This window comes from Dunckerocampus dactyliophorus, chromosome 7 (genome assembly GCF_027744805.1).
Source record: "Dunckerocampus dactyliophorus isolate RoL2022-P2 chromosome 7, RoL_Ddac_1.1, whole genome shotgun sequence".
Classification (NCBI taxonomy): domain Eukaryota; kingdom Metazoa; phylum Chordata; class Actinopteri; order Syngnathiformes; family Syngnathidae; genus Dunckerocampus; species Dunckerocampus dactyliophorus.
In genome coordinates this window covers 2,300,255-2,321,303 of record NC_072825.1, presented here as the reverse complement: position 1 = coordinate 2,321,303, position 21,049 = coordinate 2,300,255, and the positions used below count along the sequence as shown (strand labels likewise).

At 41.1% G+C, this 21,049-nt stretch overlaps 1 protein-coding gene across 16 annotated transcripts in view; it reads left to right on the top strand.

Moving 5' to 3' along the window:
* The window catches only part of syngap1b (synaptic Ras GTPase activating protein 1b), a 168,976-nt gene that overhangs the window by 58,277 nt on the left and 89,650 nt on the right, over window positions 1-21,049 (top strand). For all 16 annotated transcript variants that reach the window (XR_008571923.1, XR_008571924.1, XR_008571925.1 and 13 more), the window contains exons 2-3: window positions 1,529-1,767; window positions 20,773-20,878. Coding sequence is in view for 12 of the 16 variants with exons in the window: in XM_054780714.1 (XP_054636689.1) it covers window positions 1,529-1,767; window positions 20,773-20,878 (345 nt within the window). In the remaining 4 variants the exon portion in view is untranslated. The remainder of the gene's footprint in view (window positions 1-1,528; window positions 1,768-20,772; window positions 20,879-21,049) is intronic.

Below are 21,049 nucleotides of genomic sequence, written 5' to 3'. Positions count from 1 at the left end.
CATTTCCTCAAAGTACGGTGTGAGCCGAGGGTCGAACTGGACGGGCGCACGTTAACTCATTCAATCCCAGCCATTTTTCAAAAGACAACCCCTTCAGGAGCGGCCGGTTTAGACGATTTTGACTGATCTTTCCAGGCACACAGAATATTGTGTTGTATGGCTATATAAACATGGAACCTACCAAAAGAAAGATTAGACTCCCGTCTTTCATCAGAAAAAAAGGTTTGTTTCTACCTTTTTCCCTTGTGTAGTAATCAGCAGTAGAACATAGGTAGGTTTCAGGAAAATATCAGTTCCTAACTAAACAAGGGAGAAATACAGTTTTTTGTGAAAAGATACATTTGCATAACTTTCACTTTGATACAAATATTTTTTGCTTTTGTGACAGCTCAGATATCTAAACAACTATACCAACATAAACAACACATAAAAAGGGGGTGTTTTACATCAAAATAACAATTTATTTACTAATATAACGCCATGAACTATTTACAATTTTCACATTTGGAACTTGACTATGTGTGTGCATGCGTGTGTGCGTGTGCGTGTGCATGGCGGCCACACAATGCGTACACGTTATGCCAGGGGTCACCAACGGTTTTCCTTGTGAGAGCTACTTTTACAAAATGAAAATGGCCAAGAGCTACTCATTTTTGTAACATTTATTTTCAGAGCTTATTTTAAACCCAAACAAAGTGAATATGCTTGTTTTACCAGAACATGAACACAATGCTGGTGTCCACAACTCACATGTTGTATTTCACAATGCATTTCTTTCTACTCTTCCTTCATTATTAACTGAAAACCTGAATGAAAAGCAGGCTTGCGGGCACCTCATGTGGTCGTGGGGGCTACCTGGTGCCCGCGGGCACCACGTTGGTGACCCCCTGCGTCATGCTTTACTACCCCATATTTATGAATTAGTACCGGTGGCATGCATTTCCCGAGGAAAACATTTTCGGATTAAAAAAATCACAAGGTAACGGAAAAAAAAAAATTGACTCAAAATGGGCAAATTTGCGAGCTTGCAAATGCTGAAATTGCGAAAATGCATCAATTCTCAAATGTTGCAAAGAAAGAAGTAAAAGACTTATTCACCAAAGTCATTTGCCTGACGTTTGTCCCGTCAGACAAAGTCACACAGCTCGCGGGTGGGCAGAGGGAGGGGGAGGAGGGAGTTGTTCGGTTCAAGGTGATCAATTTCTGTAATCATCCTGAGCTATACGGCCCCGGGATACCATCTTAATTTCCTCCACGTCTTTCTTGGAATGGGGTTAACGCCGATGATTATTTGTGCACCCCTGCAGACGAGGAGGTTATCGCAGGATTATTACTGTCTTATTATATATATACAGTATATACTGTGTATATATATATACTGTGTGTATATATATATATATATATATATATATAGTGTTTATACGTCACATGACACTAATGTAACGACTGTCACGACATCACAGCCCTCCTAACTCGCCTTCTTTTTCCCTCGCCGCCCCCCTCCTCCTCTCACCCCTTTTCCTTCCAGATGCAAGGTGTGCCGCCCCCCCCTCCTACCACCATCACCACCATCACCGCTCCCACGTGCACCCCTTCCACCCTCCCGCCTACGACCGCCCGCCGTACGACCGCCCCGCCTACAGCCGCCCCTCGCACGAGCACTCCATCTACGACCACCCCTCCAACGAGCGCCCGCCCCAGGACCACTGGAACGCCCGTCTCCGCGTGAGCCCCGGAAAACCACTCCACATGTTGGACCAGGAAGAGGTAACGCTCTAATGTCAAACTGATTTGAATCTGTATCTAATCCAGAGTGCTCCTTTGTCAGCCATTCATATTTAACATTTAAAATCCCACGTAATCCATTCAGATGTTTGACCTCTGTCATATGAAATTTGAAGTACACTTGCTGTGTGTGTAGTCGATCTAAAGATGCAGCGCCTAATTGTGTTTATTCCAGATCTGATCCAAATTGAGCATTTGTCATCCATTTGCATCTAACATTGAAAATCCAATTTAATACAGGTAGACGTTTATACTTCATATCCAATTTGAGTATAGGAGGCCGGAAGATGTATTGTCAAACTGAGTTTAATCTGTATAGGATCCAGATTTGTCAACCATTCACATTTAATATTTAAAATCCAACTTCATAGCGTCAGGTGTTTACACAGTATCTCTGTCATATGCAATTTGAAAAACATTTGCTATGTGTGTAGTAGATCAAACGCTAAAAGTCCTAATTGAGTTTATTCCAGATCTGATCCAGATTGATCATTCGGTAGCCATTCACATGATAATGAACACTGATAATCCCGTTTAATACGTGTAGATGTTTGTATCTCATCCATATCCAATTTGAAGAATACTCCGTCATGTGAATGGTGGGTCACAAGCTGTAATGCCAAGATGAGTTCAATCCAGATGTGATCCAGATTGAGCATTTGTCAGCCATTTGAATCTAACACTGAAAATCCAATTTAATACAGTTAGATGTTTATACTTCTGTCATATCCAACTGGAGTGTAGTAGTCCAGAAGATGTAATGTCAAACTGAGTTTAATCTGTATAGAATCCAGATTTGTCAACCATTCACATTTAATATTTAAAATCCAATTTATTAGCTTTGGTGTTTATACCTCTGTCATATCCAATTTGACAATACTTGGTAATGTGAATGTTGGGTCAGAAACTGTAATGTCAAACTGGGTTTAATCTAGATCTGATCCAGATTAGGTACTTGGGAACCCATTAATATTTTATGCGGACAATCCCATGCTATATGCGATATGCTATTCTCATCTGTCAGCCACAATTTGAAGCACATTTGCGATGTGCCACAGTTGCGCAAATGATTTAACACCAAGTTGAGTTAAATTCAGATCTGGTCCAGAGTCAGCATTTGCCAGCCATTTAAATTCAGCATGATAAATCCCGTTTAATACATTCAGATTCTTGCATTTGTGTTATATCCAATTTCAGTAGCTGTCAGAATGTCAAAGTGAGTTGAATGCAGATGTGATCCAGCTTGAGCAGTCGGCAGTCATTCATATTTAACATTTAAAATCTCACCTAATACATTCAGATTTGTTTATACTTCTGCCATATCCATGTGTATAGTAGGTCAAAAGCTACAATGCCAAACTGAGTTAATCTAGATCTGATCCAGATTGAGGATTTGCCAGCCATGTACACTTAACATCGGGAAATCTATTGAAAACATAAGAATATACTATCTCTGCCATGTCCAATTTGCTACTGAATGTGTCGAGTGGATCAGACGCGCTCATGCCAAACAGAGTTTGATCCAGATCGCATCCAAAATCAGTATTTGTCATCCATTTACATTTAACATGAAAAATTTTATGTAACATATCATGTCATATCCAGTTTAGTTTTCTATGTGTGTGTGTGTGTGTGTGTGTGTGGGGGGGGGGGGGGGGGGGGGGGGGGGGGGGGTCAGAAGCTGTTAAAATGTCAAAGTGAGTTAAATCTAGATCTGATCCAGATTGAGGATTTATCAGCCATTCATATTTAACATTTAAAATCCCACTTAATACATTCAGAGCTTTTCGTTCAAGCATATTGAATATGAAAAAACATTTACTCCAGTATGTGTCAAGTAGGTCAAAAGCTACAACACCTAATTGAGTTCAATCTAGATATGATCCCAATTTAGAATTTAGCAGCCATTAACTTCTAACATTGACAATACTATTTCATACGGAAGTCTACATCCGTCATGTCCCGTTTCAAGAGTATGTGCTACGGTATGTGTATCGTGGATCAGACGTGTTCAGGCCAATCCGAGTTTGACCCAGAACTGATCCCGATTTACATTTAGCATGGAAAATTATTTGTAAGAGACCCAGATGCGTGTATCTCTGTCATATCCAATTCAAAGAACATTTGTTAATGTAAATGGTGGGCCAGACGCTTCAATGCCAAACTGAGTTTCATCCAGATTTGATCCAGATTGAGCATTTACACATGTAATCATACTGTATCTGCTCTTCAGACACTTATATACAGTATATCACACGCGTAAGTAGGAGCTTCTTAATAGAAAAAAAGTGCAAAGTTAGTATTTTTGAAGGGCCGATCTTGTCCTGCCTGTGCGGTGTGTGCGGTGTGTGCGGTGTTGGTGCGGTGTTGGTGCGGTGTGTGCACGTGTGTGTGTTGCGGCGTGTGATCTAAGCCCTGCGCTGTGTGATAAAGTCGTCTCCAAAGTCAAAGCAAGCACACAGGTGGTGACTTGACTGCAGCGATAGTGCGCCACCACCACTCGTCTCCTTTCAGAGCGCCATTGTTGCGCAGGGGAGCGGAGCGCGCTGGGATGCCGATAAGAGACCCGTGCTGCTCCCGGGGGCGTTGAACCAAGAGCCCGCTTTCGTTCATCACGACTCGGCCCTGTCTTAATTGTGTCAGTGAGGCTGAAGGCGAATGGATTCCATTGATAAGCGTGTGGCTGTCACCGCGGCGACGGCGGGTAATGACCACGCCTGTCACTCACCTTGTGTATTTGCTTTGTGAGCGCACACACACACACACACAAGCACACACACATAACGTATCACACTCAACACAGCTGACTTGTCTGTGTACATTCTTCTTCTTATATTACCATGGTTGCTTTAGTCACCTTCTACTGCGTAGCCAGTACGCCGCTTTCCTGAGTCGCAATAAGCTCCTTTTCTAATTCTATGGTTGTCATCACATTTTGCCTCTTGTCATTCCTGGTACCATTTCGGGATTTAGATCCTCCAAGTTTTTGGAAAGGTTTGACTCATTTATTTTTTTTCACAAACTGTAAATGTTTTAGTTTTATTTTATTTTTTTACAGAATTTGTAAGTTGATAATACAGTAATTGTTATTTGGGAAATATATTTTACGAAAAAGTGTCTAGAATGCATAAGAATAATTTGATATAAATGAAAAAGTAAATCCAAGAAATATTATTGAAGTGAAATAGTTAAAATAATAATAATAATAGATAATAAAATATTATTGTTATGTTCTAACATTTATTTGTAAGTGAAAAATACGTTACAGAAAACCTCGTTCGGCATTCACAAAATAAGACAAATGTAAAAAAAAGTTTTAAAATAATTTATTTAACGAAGAAATAAAATAATTCAAAACAAATATACACTTTTGTCTTAATATACAGTAGAAAATAAATATTGAAAAGCTGAAAACACAAAAAAATACATTTTGTGATTTTGTGTAAAGTTTTGGGTAACATTTGATGCTTTTTTTTAAATTATTTTTACAGAATTTAGAAGTTCCGTGATACAGCAACTGTGTTAAAATTTCAATATCTAAAAAAAAACATCTAGAATGCATCAGAATATTTTTTAATACAATCCAAGAAATGTTATTTTATTATTTATTTATTTTTTAGCACTTTTAATGATAAAGACGTTAAACGTTACTCGAGTCAGTCTGCCTGTCTGTGACGTCATCGCCACGTGCCAGCAGACAACAAAGCGTAGCATGGCGGATGGCAGAGGACGAGCCGGCGAGCGAGAAATAATGAAGCCACCATTGCGGTGCAGTGTGTGGAAACACTTTAGCTTCTGCAAAGAGGGAGGTATTCTAAATAAGTCGCTCGCTGTTTGTAGGATATGTAAAGGTCAAGTAAAATGCCACGGTAAATAAATGATAAATCTCTCCAACCACCTTCTAAGGCGCCAGTGGCGATTGCTCGAAGACAGCAAGGGATGCTCAGCTTCACCGAAAATGTCCCCAAAAAAACAGTGTACTACTGTGTGTGCATTTTGCTCAGAATCAGCTACTTATCTCAGGTACTGACACGACTTCCTTCTCATTCATCCCCGCAGCGCCACGGCACATTTACAGCGTCGGGCGCTGAGCGTCCACTGACGTCATTGGGGAAGCGTAGAGTGGGTTGTTCCGCTGCGTGAAACAGTCGTTGGATAAATGCTGGGCTTTGTCCCGCCCATCTGACGCTCAGCGTCTCTGGGGGTCTATGGGACAGTGGGCTGGCCCGGACGGTCGGCTTCTGCATGATGATTGGCTGATCTGTCTGAAGCGGAATCCCTATTTGACCGACAGTGAAATGAGCGAATCAGCAATCTAAACCTCCACCGGAGCGTTTTCCAAGTTTTTCATTCCGTTGTTCCGAACTGATTCGGAGACTTTACCAATCCCCGGCGACTTTGTCTTTGTTGAAACCGGCTAGCGGTGTGTTTGGCGACTCTCTTCTCTCACTTTGCCCAACGAGCAACTGTGGAGCCCCCCCCCCCCCCCCCCCCAGTAGCCTCGCGCAGCAGCTTCAGCTGCTAGCAAGCTGCACATCATGGCAGATACTACAATTTACATAGAAATAAATAAACACATTTGTGATGTATGATGTATGAGGTCTCACACAACGCTGCGCGTCCAGGCCCCCCTCGCAGCAGCAGCGCGAGGTAACATCAGCTCTGCGGAAGCCTCAGGCCTCGCCAGCACGTGTAGGCTGCGACGAGGCCAAAACTCAGCTCGGGCTTGAATCTTGAAAATGAGAGCAGAAAAGGTTAAGCTCCTGTTAATTCAACCTGAAGTGTTGGCTGCACTTTATTCAATTTAAATGTGAACGCATTTGCCATTCATTGTTGTTTACTTGTTTGTTCACATCCATCATTCATTCATACCTGATTCCCTTAAAACAAACAAGGGGAATCTTCGCCTGCACTGTCCAGCTTCCAGGTGTTGACTTCACAGTCACACCGGTTGAACTTTCGGCTAAAAAGTTACTGAATCGATTTAAAGTTACTGAATCCTTTCGGATCGTACCGTTCTAAATGAACCAATATCGTCCTTGAATCGTATCTGCAACCACGAATCGTGATGCGAATCAAATCGTTACTAAAAGGAATCGTTACACCCCTAAAAGTAAAACATATTTCATGAGGTCGGCACAACGATGCTACAACACTCATGCGAAGAATATGTCACAATATCAATATTTTTGATTGTTTTCTTTGTCTTCTTCTTCATTTTGGTGGCTGGCATCCGGTCTCAGCATCGCCATCCTCTTTCTCCTGCATCACCGCCCCCTTTGGAATCAATCGCTCTTTCAAGACCTTCCACTGATCCCTCACTTTTATCCTTTTCTCCTTCTTTGCTCTTCTCCTCCTTCCGTGAGCTCATCTTCATCTCCATCTTCCATGGCCTCCGATCCTCTCCCGGCGTCTCCCCACAGGCCGAATATCTCGGCGCCTTCTTTGTAGCTGCGTTCAGTGGCTTCCCGAATGACGGCTATCAGAAGCCAGTTGTATGGTTCTTCCCGGACCCGGGCCGCTGCTCCAGGGAACAAAAGCCCTTGTGTTGAGTCTAAAATGTGTCACATGTGCTTCCCTGTTGCCCCCAAACCGCGGCAGTGGGATTACACCGCCGTCAGCCGCTTACTCCTCTCTATACTCCGCTCTAGATGTATTTTCTAGTAAAGGGGTGTCCAAACTGTCACAAAAGTCACTGTCGCTGCAGCTTTTAAGCCATAAAAACGGCCACAAGGTGGCAGACGCGCATTTAAAAGAGCTCGGCGTGGCCCTTTTACACACTCAACAGCAAGGAGGAAGCGGAGGTGCGTGGAGGAGTGCGGCACGCAGAAGGTTACACATTGTAGGGAAGCTTTCATGGATGCACAGTTTAGGTCCAAATGTGAAAATTGTAAATGGCTCATGGTGTTATATTTGCAAAGAAATTGTTACTTGCATGTAAAACAATGTTGGTATAGTTATATACCACATATAGTTATATAGTTGTATATAGTTATATACCACATATATATTGGTATAGTTATATACCACATATATATTGGTATAGTTATATACCACATATATATTGGTATAGTTATATACCACATATAGTTATATAGTGGTATATAGTTATATACCACATATATATTGGTATAGTTATATACCACATATAGTTATATAGTTGTATATAGTTATATACCACATATATATTGGTATAGTTATATACCACATATATATTGGTATAGTTATATACCACATATAGTTATATAGTGGTATATAGTTATATACCACATATATATTGGTATAGTTATATACCACATATAGTTATGTAGTTGTATATAGTTATATACCACATATATATTGGTATAGTTATATACCACATATAGTTATATAGTTGTATATAGTTATATACCACATATATATTGGTATAGTTATATACCACATATAGTTATATAGTTGTATATAGTTATATACCACATATATATTGGTATAGTTATATACCACATATAGTTATATAGTTGTATATAGTTATATACCACATATATATTGGTATAGTTATATACCACATATAGTTATATAGTTGTATATAGTTATATACCACATATATATTGGTATAGTTATATACCACATATAGTTATATAGTTGTATATAGTTATATACCACATATATATTGGTATAGTTATATACCACATATAGTTATATAGTTGTATATAGTTATATACCACATATATATTGGTATAGTTATATACCACATATAGTTATATAGTTGTATATAGTTATATACCACATATATATTGGTATAGTTATATACCACATATAGTTATATAGTTGTATATAGTTATATACCACCGCAAGTCATGTCTCCGGCTACGCCATCCACGTTAAAGGTTTGGAAAAAGGAAGTTAGGCCGGATTAAGACGCTTGGCGGGCCTGATGTGGCCCGCAGGTCGCAGTTTGCTCACCCCTGCCTTAGGAACACTAGCATAGCTATGTGATGCTAAAGTGCTAACACTACATAGCAACATCATGCAAGGTTAGCTGACGGCTAACTAACAGATATTTAGCTATTTAGCAGAGCGCTGGACTTTATTTTGAGATGTGTAGTGAAGCCTTTTTTTTTTTTTAAACAAAGCTAGGGGCGGGCCAGAGGTGAGACCAGGTTTTTCCTTCATGAGGTCATGAAAAGGTTCTCTGGAGCAAACAGGGGAGGGATTTTTCTCACGATCGGACACGTATTCCTTTAAAGGTCCCGCCTGCATGATGGGATAGTCGGTGCATGTTTTCCTGTACTTTTAGGGAAATGTTATCGCTTTTCGGTCTGTCGAGGCTATGCCTCCTTTTGTCCTGTAGGGGGAGGAAGAGGACCAGCATGGACGGCTGCCTGATCTTCCCCACTGATTACATGACATGACATTACATAAATGTGCGCTTCATACACTGCTGCCACACTCCAGTGCCCTCGCCTGCAAGTCAAGCATCTGGGTCTTTTTTTTTTTTTTTGCAGCATCACTTTCCATCGTCACGCTAGAGGACCCACCGGGGGCTTAATACTATATTTTTTTCATATATTACCACTCTGGCACACAGATGATGAGATGGCCGTGCACTGGCCTGCAAACAAGCTCAGTGCTCGGAGGCTCAAAAGTGTGCGTGTGCGTGTGTGTGCGTGTGTGTGCGTGCGTGTGCGTGTGTGTGCGTGTGTGCGTGTGTGTGTGTGGCTGCAGTGTGGGTGTTGGCGGGATTAATTATGTAAAGAACCGAGGTGGGCAGTCAGCAGAGAGGAGAGAGGTTGAATGTTTTGGTAAAGATGGCTGACCTCAACTCCCAAAGTGATCACAGCGCAAAGAAGCCTTTGGTATCAGCGTGACGATTACATTTAAATGAGATCATTTTCCCAGGAGGTCATTCTGTGGATACCAGACTTTAAATGGCTTTTAATCTTCGGATAATACGGCTCTTTCCCCTGCGGAGGATGTAGACTTTTTCTCCAATCCCTCGGAGGTACAGGAACGGGGAAACAAGGCCAATTTGTCTCCTGCCAGCTTAGCCGGCGCACCGAGATGCTCTCCTCGACCTTAACGACAATCCCTCCTCCATTTATCATTTTTATTGAGAGGAATTGTCCTCTGCCAGGTCTGACTCTGCGGGATGTGGACACTTAGGGCCACTTACTTGCTTGAACTTTTTCGAGGCACTTCTACAAATCTCCGAGTTCGCATAATAAACCAGCTGGGCCGAGTCTTTCTGAAGCACATGACTTCCACCCACCTCCTAACCAACAGCTTTGTGTCTGCACGGAATAACCCTCCAGGTTCTCAAACCTTTCCACTTCCCCGTGGGCAACCATGGAATAGAAATCATCTGTTCCGACGCCAGCAGACAGTTTTACGTCACATTTTACCATCCTGAACTGTCATGCAAGTGTAAAAAGAAGTTAACCACTGAGTTTAAACTGCACGTCAAGGTGATTTCATCTCATTTTTTAACATTCTTAACTCTTCACTTCAAGGAAAACTGCACTTTTTGGGGAATTTTGCCCCTCGTCCACGATCCTTGTATGAGACATATTGAAAAACTGCTAGCACAAGGCAGCTAACAACGCAGGTTTCACCTATAAAGCCCTTTTTTTGTTGTTTCATTTCATTTGTGGAATGTACCAATACCAATAAAAAAATGAGCTGTGTGCCAGACAAACAAGCATTCACACTCCCATTCATACCTATGGACCATTTAGAGTCTCCATTGAAGCTAACATGCATGTTTTTGGAATGTGGGAGGAAACCGGAGAACCCGGAGAAAACCCCCCCACACACAGGGAGAACACGCAAACTCCACACAGAAATGCCCAGGGGAGAATCCAACCCAGGTCTTCCCATCTCCAGGCTGTTCCTGTGTTGGCCAACGTGCTAACCACTAGACCACCGTGCGGCCCCCGAATGAAACATTTTTAACCAAAAATATAAAAACAACCAATAAGTCGAAGACGGTCGTAAGCAGGTTTTCAATGCTTTAACTACCAAAATATTCCATTGATAAAGAAGGAATCCTATTTAGTGGACTGGAACCAATGAACAGGTGTCTGTGAAGTCTGTGAAGTGGTCCAAGCCAGCTACGTTTTCCTTTCCACTTTCTCATGCACTCCAAATCATCGTTACATGATAATATAAAGTAACAGCCTCTCCATTTATTGCCTGCTTCCAATTAACGTCCTTGCTAAGGTTGAGGCTATAATTAGACCTTCTGGATAAACAATACACAGCACATGAAAGAATAACACCCTATTTGGGCATTCAGGTGGTGTAAAATGGCAGTTTTCCAAGCGCTAGAGTGAGTGTGTGTAGTTCCACACCCGAGGGCAAAAAGAGGTGTAGCATCTGCCCTGTGACGGGACGTTAATAAAGGACAAACAGTGCTTTTGGCCACTTTGGCTATCTATCCCTCTCTGGTGCTGTGCCCATGCATGTGTGTCCTTGTGCACTGCGCACGTGTATTTGTGTAGCTTTAATGCTAATGAGCTGTATTTGTTGACGCCCGCTGTTGTGTATTTGGTCCACTTTTGACACGTACACTGTAACTCCACTCTCGTCTAACGTAGCGGATGCCGTATATCACATCCAGTGTAGTGACATCAAGGAGTGGGACAGGAGGACACAAACCTGTAGGGTTGGGCCTTATGGATTTTAGCATGCATCAAGATATTTTTGGGATGTATCACGATATATTAAATTCAGTGGAGGCTTGTATAAAAAGCTACAAACCTTAACCCATATGATTAAATACACTTGTCTCAAATTGTAAAGCGCATTTATTGATTTCTTGGTGACAAACTGCAGTACAGCAAGTGCATTTAGTGTCTACGTTTTCTATTTCTGACCGGGTGAGGGTAGACGTGCTCGCTGACCTTGTCTCGCGCTTCATGACACGCCCTTCCTACTCAACGCTTTGTTTGCGCCTGAGATGGTAGAGCAAATTTGTTGTTTTCCTGCCTTTTGCCGTCACCGTTGCTTTGCAAACTTTGCATATGATGGTCTCTTGCTCCACATCTGCTCCTTTTGCACTTATTTTTACCAGCATAGCGTGTGTGCTTTATGGGTTAGTGAATAAAATCTCCGTTAATTAATGCAAAAATGCGGTAAAACACAACGTGGTGATAAATATACTCATCCAGCCTGAATCTCACACACACAACCCCACTAGCATGCTAAACTAAGCTAACCCCGCCAACTTTCGCCGGTGTTTATCGCCATTTCAACCTGTTTAGCTCGGGAGGATGCGGATTAGTGTTTGGAATGATTCTGCCACGATTGAACGGTCCGCCGAGTGAATACTTCCCCACACGAGTGTTCCTTCTCCTCACCATGACAGCATGTCGCGTGAGATTCTGCATTTAACAGTAAATTCTGGGTTTTTTTTGCCCAATTCTGTGATTAAATCATGGGGGTCCTACATGCTGTGGCACGCGTGAGGCGCCAATGCGTCAATTCAGTCATCAACTCCGCTTGTTTCCGTTTATCATTTATACCGATATAAGCCATTTCTTACCTTTGGAAGACTTTATAGCGATATTATTACCCAACCCTAGACGCTAGCATAGCTATGTGATGCTAAAGTGCTTGTGTGTCCCGGTCAGCCAGCAGTGCTTTATTTCCACCCCATGAGGACACAATGGATTGTTTTCTCCATCCTACAAGGTTTTTCTTGTGTCACTCGCACACTTTCCTGTGTCCCACCATCTTTCCACAGCTGGGCCTCAGCAAGCTGTGCTGACATACGGGCCAGCCCGCCTGCAGCATCACTCAAGTCCACCTGCCAGGCCAAAACAACCTCCTTTGCATCCATGCCATCCCCTCCCTCTTCCTCCTCACTCCTCCCCGCTGTGTCGCCGACCTCCTCGTTTGTCCTCTGTCCCCTTTTTTCCACGTTTGATTGGGCCGACATGCTAAAAGTCGGACAAAGACAGGTTGGATTTCAAAGCTGCCTGCTGCAAGTCATCGTCACGGGTGCCTGCGTCCGTCAGGCGTGGCGTTTACACTTCAAACCAATCGATCCATGCATGTGCCGCAGACGTGATCTGTGTCCTTCTTCTTGAGGCTGCTCCCCCTGCACACTACTGCATACAGGAGGGCGCTAGCTACCGAGGTCTGGTAGATCTGTAGCAGCTTCTTGCATACGTTGAAGGACACTGTACACGGCAGAGCTCAGAGTTGTACTGGAAGTCGTACGTGTGCAGAGTCAACAGGAGAGAGCACAGTTCCCTGTGGTGCTCGCATGCTGCCGGTCAGTGTCGGACCTGCACTTACTGAGGTCTGCTAGTCTGTGATCCATGCCACCAGGTGTGATCCTACTCCCATCCTTGTCGGTTTGTCCCTGAGGAGCTGAGGCTGGATGGCGTTAAAGGCGCTGTAGAAGTCCAAAAATGTAATCCTCACAGCACCGCTGCCTCTGTCCAGGTGAGCGAGAGATCGGTGGAGCAAGAAGATGATGGCGTCCTCAACATCCCACTTTCTCTTTCTATGCAGAGTGCAGAGGGTGGAGAGCGTGGTGGGTCGGTGGCCTCGGGTGATCGAGCAGCAGCCATTCCGTGGTCGTTATGCATTTATTTTTGGAATATTATGACTTTATTCCCATCATATTTAGACTTTATTCCCATCGTATTTAGACTTTATTCCCATCGTATTTAGACTTTATTCCCATCGTATTTAGACTTTATTCCCATCATATTTAGACTTTATTCCCATCATATTTAGACTTTATTCCCATCATATTTAGACTTTATTCCCATCATATTTAGACTTTATTCCCATCATATTTAGACTTTATTCCCATCATATTATGACTTTATTCCCATCATATTTAGACTTTATTCCCATCATATTTAGACTTTATTCCCATCATATTTAGACTTTATTCCCATTGTAATTAGACTTTATTCCCATCATATTTAGACTTTATTCCCATCATATTATGACTTTATTCCCATCGTATTTAGACTTTATTCCCATCATATTATGACTTTATTCCCATCGTATTTAGACTTTATTCCCATCATATTATGACTTTATTCCCATCATATTATGACTTTATTCCCATCGTATTTAGACTTTATTCCCATCATATTATGACTTTATTCCCATCATATTTAGACTTTATTCCCATCATATTTAGACTTTATTCCCATCATATTATGACTTTATTCCCATCATATTTAGACTTTATTCCCATCATATTATGACTTTATTCCCATCATATTTAGACTTTATTCCCATCATATTTAGACTTTATTCCCATCATATTTAGACTTTATTCCCATCATATTTAGACTTTATTCCCATCATATTTAGACTTTATTCCCATCATATTATGACTTTATTCCCATCATATTTAGACTTTATTCCCATCATATTTAGACTTTATTCCCATCATATTTAGACTTTATTCCCATTGTAATTAGACTTTATTCCCATCATATTTAGACTTTATTCCCATCATATTATGACTTTATTCCCATCGTATTTAGACTTTATTCCCATCATATTATGACTTTATTCCCATCGTATTTAGACTTTATTCCCATCATATTATGACTTTATTCCCATCATATTATGACTTTATTCCCATCGTATTTAGACTTTATTCCCATCATATTATGACTTTATTCCCATCATATTTAGACTTTATTCCCATCATATTTAGACTTTATTCCCATCATATTATGACTTTATTCCCATCATATTTAGACTTTATTCCCATCATATTATGACTTTATTCCCATCATATTTAGACTTTATTCCCATCATATTTAGACTTTATTCCCATCATATTATGACTTTATTCCCATCATATTTAGACTTTATTCCCATCGTATTTAGACTTTATTCCCATCATATTTAGACTTTATTCCCATCGTATTTAGACTTTATTCCCATCATATTATGACTTTATTCCCATCATATTATGACTTTATTCCCATCATATTTAGACTTTATTCCCATCATATTTAGACTTTATTCCCATCGTATTGAGACTTTATTCCCATCATATTATGACTTTATTCCCATCATATTTAGACTTTATTCCCATCATATTTAGACTTTATTCCCATCATATTATGACTTTATTCCCATCATATTATGACTTTATTCCCATCATATTTAGACTTTATTCCCATCATATTTAGACTTTATTCCCATCATATTATGACTTTATTCCCATCATATTTAGACTTTATTCCCATCATATTATAACTTTTTCCACAACTTCATTTTCAAAAAATGACAACTTTGTTTTGTTTTATTTGTTTCTCATATTACACCTTTAAAAAAATAAAAAATAGTTATTTTTCTTTAATATTTTGACTAAAATTACTGCTGATTTTTCCATTTCTGTTATTTGAACTTTGTTTTTGTAAATGTTCTTCCCGTAATGATGTCTCTATTCTCAGAATATTTTGACTTTATTCTCGTAACATTCCGCAACTTTATTCATTCTTTTGTTTGTTGCTCATAACATTATGACTTCAAAAATGTCACGACTTTTTTCTTTAATATTTAAACATTATGCCACGAAAATGTTGTTATTCTTCCGCATAATATTACGACGTCGTTCTCGTAAAACTCAAACTTTTGCAACCTCTTTTTTCTCTTCATACTTTGACTTATTCTTTCAAAATTACTGCTGATTTTTTTCATTTTTCTTTGTGTTTTTTTTGTTTGATTGTTATCTTGTTAATTATATATTTTTTATTAAAAATTAAAAAAACAGCCACGGGGCACAAATGGCCCCCCGCGCCCTTACTCTGTCATATATTGCATTTTTGCTGCGTCAGTAACAATAATAATAATCATATGAAGTTTTTGTTGACCCTGTCAGCTGATGAAGTTGCTAGTGAGTGCATGAATAAAATAACCTGATAAGTCAACTCTGGTTAGCCTCCACTTATTCATGTTGACGTTCATCATCCATTATTATTTCTTTACCTTATTTTTTGGCACCCCCGCATCGTCTTTCATGCCGGCTGGCCGGCCAGCTTCCTGCAGACTCTGTCACCCGTGCCCCGTCGTGTTCCGTGCACATCATATTCCGTCTCCTGCGGCGTAAAATGAGCTTGCAGGTGTTTCGCCTTCAGTGGCAGCAGCGGTTGGTCGCCTGTTGGTGGGCCGCCGTGTCAAGGTTGGCTAGCGAGGAACTCTGGGTGTGCTCCATGAGTCACGTTGGCGGTGATGAATTGCAGCGGACACCGCCGCGGCAGGTGAGGGGTGGGGGGGGATGCGGCTGGCACAGTAAGTGGGCCTGGCAGATGTGCTTGCGGAAAATTCTTGTTTTTGGCGCCGTCCAAGTGGGCTGAAAGAAGACCAGGCGTCATCTTATTTGAGAAGAATATGAGCATGCCAGCTGGTGTGTCAAACCTCACTCCCTGGCACCTTAACAGCTGCACTGGACAGCCAGCTGACAACTCGGGTTTTTAGCCCGTCGCCTTGTGCTGCTCTCATTTAGCGTGGATTTCAGGGCCGACCAATCAATCCCAGAGTGGATTAACATCACAGTTTTCCTCATCCGGGCTCCATGGCAACAGCTAAAAAAAAGTCCCATTATTCCTAGCATTGTGTCCTCAGCGGGTGTAAAGGAAAGCACTCTGTGTATATTTAGAAATGGCATAAAGCACCGGCGTGCTCGTAAAGCCTTCACGATGCAACTGTGACTTTATTAGCGTGGCTGATCAATGGCGAGCTGGAGAAATGTGAAGTTAATTCAGGTTTACTGTTACTCATTGCCACTAAAGCAAATTCAATTAGTCCAACAGAGTGCACTGACACTCTCTGCTGATTCTTCCTGTGTTCATCTTGCAGGGGGGGGGCGGTGGACCTGCTTTACTCAAGTGAAGCAGTTTGGATCCGTTTAGCCGTCTTTTATCTCGTGTTGGAATCACTTCCGGGATGCTGGCCTGATTTGTTCCCATTTTAAAAGTGTTTAGTTTAGCATGAAAGGACATCTGGATCAACAATACTATTTGCCCTGTTGGCTGGACAGGAAATTAAATCATTTTACATTGCATTACATTACATTACATTACATTACATTACATTACATTACATGTAACATCATAACAAAATCAAAAAACCCTTCGGTAGCAGCCATTTTGGACTGCTCTTTCAAGGCGCGCAGAATATTGTGTTCTATGGCTATATCACCATGGAACCTACCGAAAGAAAGATTTCATCAGAAAAAACAAGTTTGTTTCTACCTTTTCCGTTTGTTAGTAATCAGCAGTGGAACATACTGTAGGTAAGTTTCAGGAAAATATCAGTTCCCAACTAAAACAAAAGAGGGAGAAAAACAACTTTTTGTGAAAAGATGCATTTCAAGCATAACTTTCACTTTGACACAAATATTTTATGCCTTTGTGACGGCTCAAATGTCTAAACAACTACAACACAACATAAACAACACAAAAAGGCTTGTTTTACATCAAAATAGCAATTTATTTCCAAATATAACACCATGAACTATTTACAGTTTTCACATTTGGAACTGACCTACGAGTGTGCATGCGTGTGTGTGTGTGTGTGTGTGTGTGTGTGTGTGTGCGCGTGTGTGCGTGCGTTAACATTTCCCGACAATGTGTAACCTTTTGCACGCCTCAACGCTCTCTCACTTCCTCCTTCCTGCCATTGAAATGATGCCTGCCGAACTCTTTTTAACGGCTTAAAAGTGCTTTGAAATGTTAGTGCATTTGCGTCATCACCTCTTTTTGCCTCTTGCGCAAAAAAGTGTCAAAGCCGTACATGTACGTTGTTGGGATCAGGTGTTCGGGTTTATAAAAACATGTGAAATAATCTCTTCCCGGGAAGACATTCATAAACGCTTCAAAATATGGTCGTTTATTAATTGCACAAGACGCCCACAACAAAACCAATGTTGTAATAGCGGTAATGAGCACACTTCTAAGTCAGCATTAACAGCGCTGATGCGTTTATTGTTCGAGCGCGACTTTCACACCAACAGCTCAGCAGCAACCTTTTAAAGCGCATGCAGAGCTAGGTATCCGTGGGGTCTCACAAAGTCTAAAATCCAACAATATGAATTTAAGGTCTTAAAATGTGTAAAACGCTCTTAAAAATCTCATGAAATGTCTTTAAAAATATTTGCAAGGTGTTGAACATGTAAAAGGTCACCTTTATTTCAGACCAACACGTAAACTTCAGTCTCGCTTTAAAACGTTTGGATTTTTGAGGATGCTACAGCACGCCACAAGATGGCAGCAAAACCTTTTGAAGACCACAATGAATCCAGTTTAAGACCCATTTCACATCCATACTGGCCAAAAAAAAGTTCAAATAAGACAATTTTAAAAACTACATCAGGATGTCGCCTACAGCCACAGCTGTTGATGTTTTTTACCTCTTGCCTTTGTGGATCATGCCCACCATGGAGTGGTTCGTTGAATGGAGGCCTTAATTGGAGCATTTACGGAGTTTGGATTTTTAGATTTATTTGACTTTTCTCTTGTTCATCAAGATATTTCGGAGCATTTTGGGGGGGTCCAGCACTGTGTCTTCTGACCTCACAGATGGACAGACCCCGTCCAACCTTCTGTGGGTTGTTTTTCAAGAAGGCTGGGCGCCGTTCTCGCTGCATTTCTTGCAGCAGCTGACCCGATGCTCGCGTCCGTCGTGTGTTTAGGGGTCCAGAAGTGCAGACTCATAAAGAATGCATGGATTTTGCGTCTGCGGAGCGTAATTGCTTCATCAACTCCCACTGACAGCTCGTTGCCCTGTGCTGCTCAGCTCTCATTTAGCAGGGGATCTGTGGACGCGGGTTCGAGACCAGGCAGGATGCAGTAGCACCTTCCACCTGTCGGTTATTGCTGGCAATGTGTGTGTGTGTGTGTGTGTGTGTGTGTGTGTGTGTGTGTGTGTGTGTTGCCTTATGTGCAGGAATTGTTGAAGTGCCTTGTTGTCCACACACACTGCAGCAGCCAAACACTATTTTATTTTGTACACAAACACACACACACTGTTTGTCTTCTGGGACATATGGTTCAGTGTGACCCGCTCTCGTCCTTTGCTATTTTTTCCCGTCAAACGTCCTGAGGCTGCGCTGTCGCTGCTGCTCCCTGCAGTTAGCGCCACCGTCTGGCAGCTGCTCTCTTGTGTGTGTGTGTGTTTTTTCTTCTTTTATGTGCCGACGCTGCGTGTGTCAGCCTGACAACGAGAAGTAAAGCGGTATAACAACACAAAATCAATCCCGGCCTGTCGGGATTGATGTTGCCAAGGGGACGAAACAAGGGAAGGATGACATTTGGTTCATTCTAGCCAATTCCATCTAAATATGTCAGCGCTTTGATGTGTTTTATTAACGTTTTCTTTTGCCTTTTAGCTTTTATCGCTACCAAATCTTAACATTAGGGACGCTACGATCAGGGTTTTATGCCGCCGATTCGGATACCGATCACACAGGAGTGAAATCGGACCATACCGATCACATGGCTAATTTGACATTTTTCAATGTATTTGTAATGAGTGCCATTGGATGGGGGTGCCGTATAAAGGGGAAGGTGGCATTTTTTCATGGGACCCAGAATGGCTGCAACCCTGCTACTGGCTGTATGATGTGAAAAAAGGAACGATAAAATCACCTTCATTTCAACAAAAACAGACTTTTTGAAGAACATGAAGTTGTATGACATCCCCTTTAGCAGTGTAGTACGTTAACGGCTTTATCATTGAAATGAAACAGGTTTATCATTTTCAGACAACTCAAGTATATTTTTTTATAATAGAAATTGTGAAAACCCTTTTTTTATTGTTATTATTGCTTTTTTTTGACGTACAACAATAGTTAAATAATAATAATAAATAATAAGATTATCTGCATGACGTTTTTAGTACACTAAGTCCCCAACCAACGAACACAATTGGTTCCAGACGACTGTTCACAAGTCGATTTGTTTGTAAGTCCAACAAAAGTTAATATTAGCAATGATATCGGTACTACATGTACGTGTATACATATACAGTATATGTGTATGTATGTAAATATGAGTTTGGATGCAGTAGTAATATTAAACCAGGATAATTAATGAAAAAAACAATAATAAAAGTGATATAATAATACGTAATGATAAATGTTATTTACCTTTGAAGAGGAGTGGTCGAGCATGCGTCGTCGTGGAGGAGTTGGAGGAGGAGTTATTGAAAAAAAGGACAAATGGTGGTGGTGGTTAGACTCTTCTAAAAGAGGTAGTGTTCTGTGGGTGGTGTAGAATTAAGCAGGCCTATTAACTCTTCATAAACTTTAATCACACGTTCTGTCCGGGTTGTATCATTTAGCTTTCCATTTAGCTTTACACTGTATCTCCCCAGTCTAACTCTTCCTCTATTGGTCTCATTAGCTCTAAGGCTACATTAGCAGTGTCACAGTGCCCTCTACTGGTCAAGCATGTCCAGTAGCAGTAGAAATACTGATTGAGCGACTACAAGGCAAAATAAAATAAAATATAGACCAGTCGGCTTGTGTTCGTATCCGCGAGTGTTCGCTAGTCAGGTGTTCGTAAGTTGGGGACCTCGTGTATTTACTTTTTAATCTACATTTTATACACGATACTACACTATTGCTAATTGCAGCTGTTTTATTTAAGTACTACAAAAAAACACATTTAAAAATAATAAAGAAAATTATTTATTTTTCATATAAGATTCACTGACCAAGTCATTTATTTTTATTTAATATTAACTGTATTTTAAGTACTGTTACTTATTGATGACATTTTATTCATACGATTTTATTTTTTTAAGCAATACAAATATATTTGCTAATAACAATAATAACAATTTTAAAAAATGTATTGATATTTTATGCACTAACCATCGAAGCACCCCTTATTTTGTTGCATACCTGACCTCAATAAAGCCTTCCTGTTCTGACCTATTAGTATGTGCAGTAGTGCGTAGTGCCAGTGTGTTGTTGGACGTATTCACCTTGTGCATTCTTTCTCTGTCTCCATGCAGGTACATCCTCTGCTGATGCGCGAGAGGCGCTCAGAGTCTCACAGGAACAAGCTGCTGCGGCGGACGGTCAGCGTTCCTGTTGAGGGGAGGCACCATCCCGAGATGGGTGAGCAGACACGACATTCTCATTTCTCCCGAAAGAAAAAAGCGAGACAGCGCTCATGAATGTGAATGTTAAGAGCAGAAAGTCGTTGGTTTGCAAACCACAGCAACCCGCGGGGATGTTGCAAGTGTGCCCCCTAGCGGCTGTGAGCAGGACAGGGATGATGATTGAATC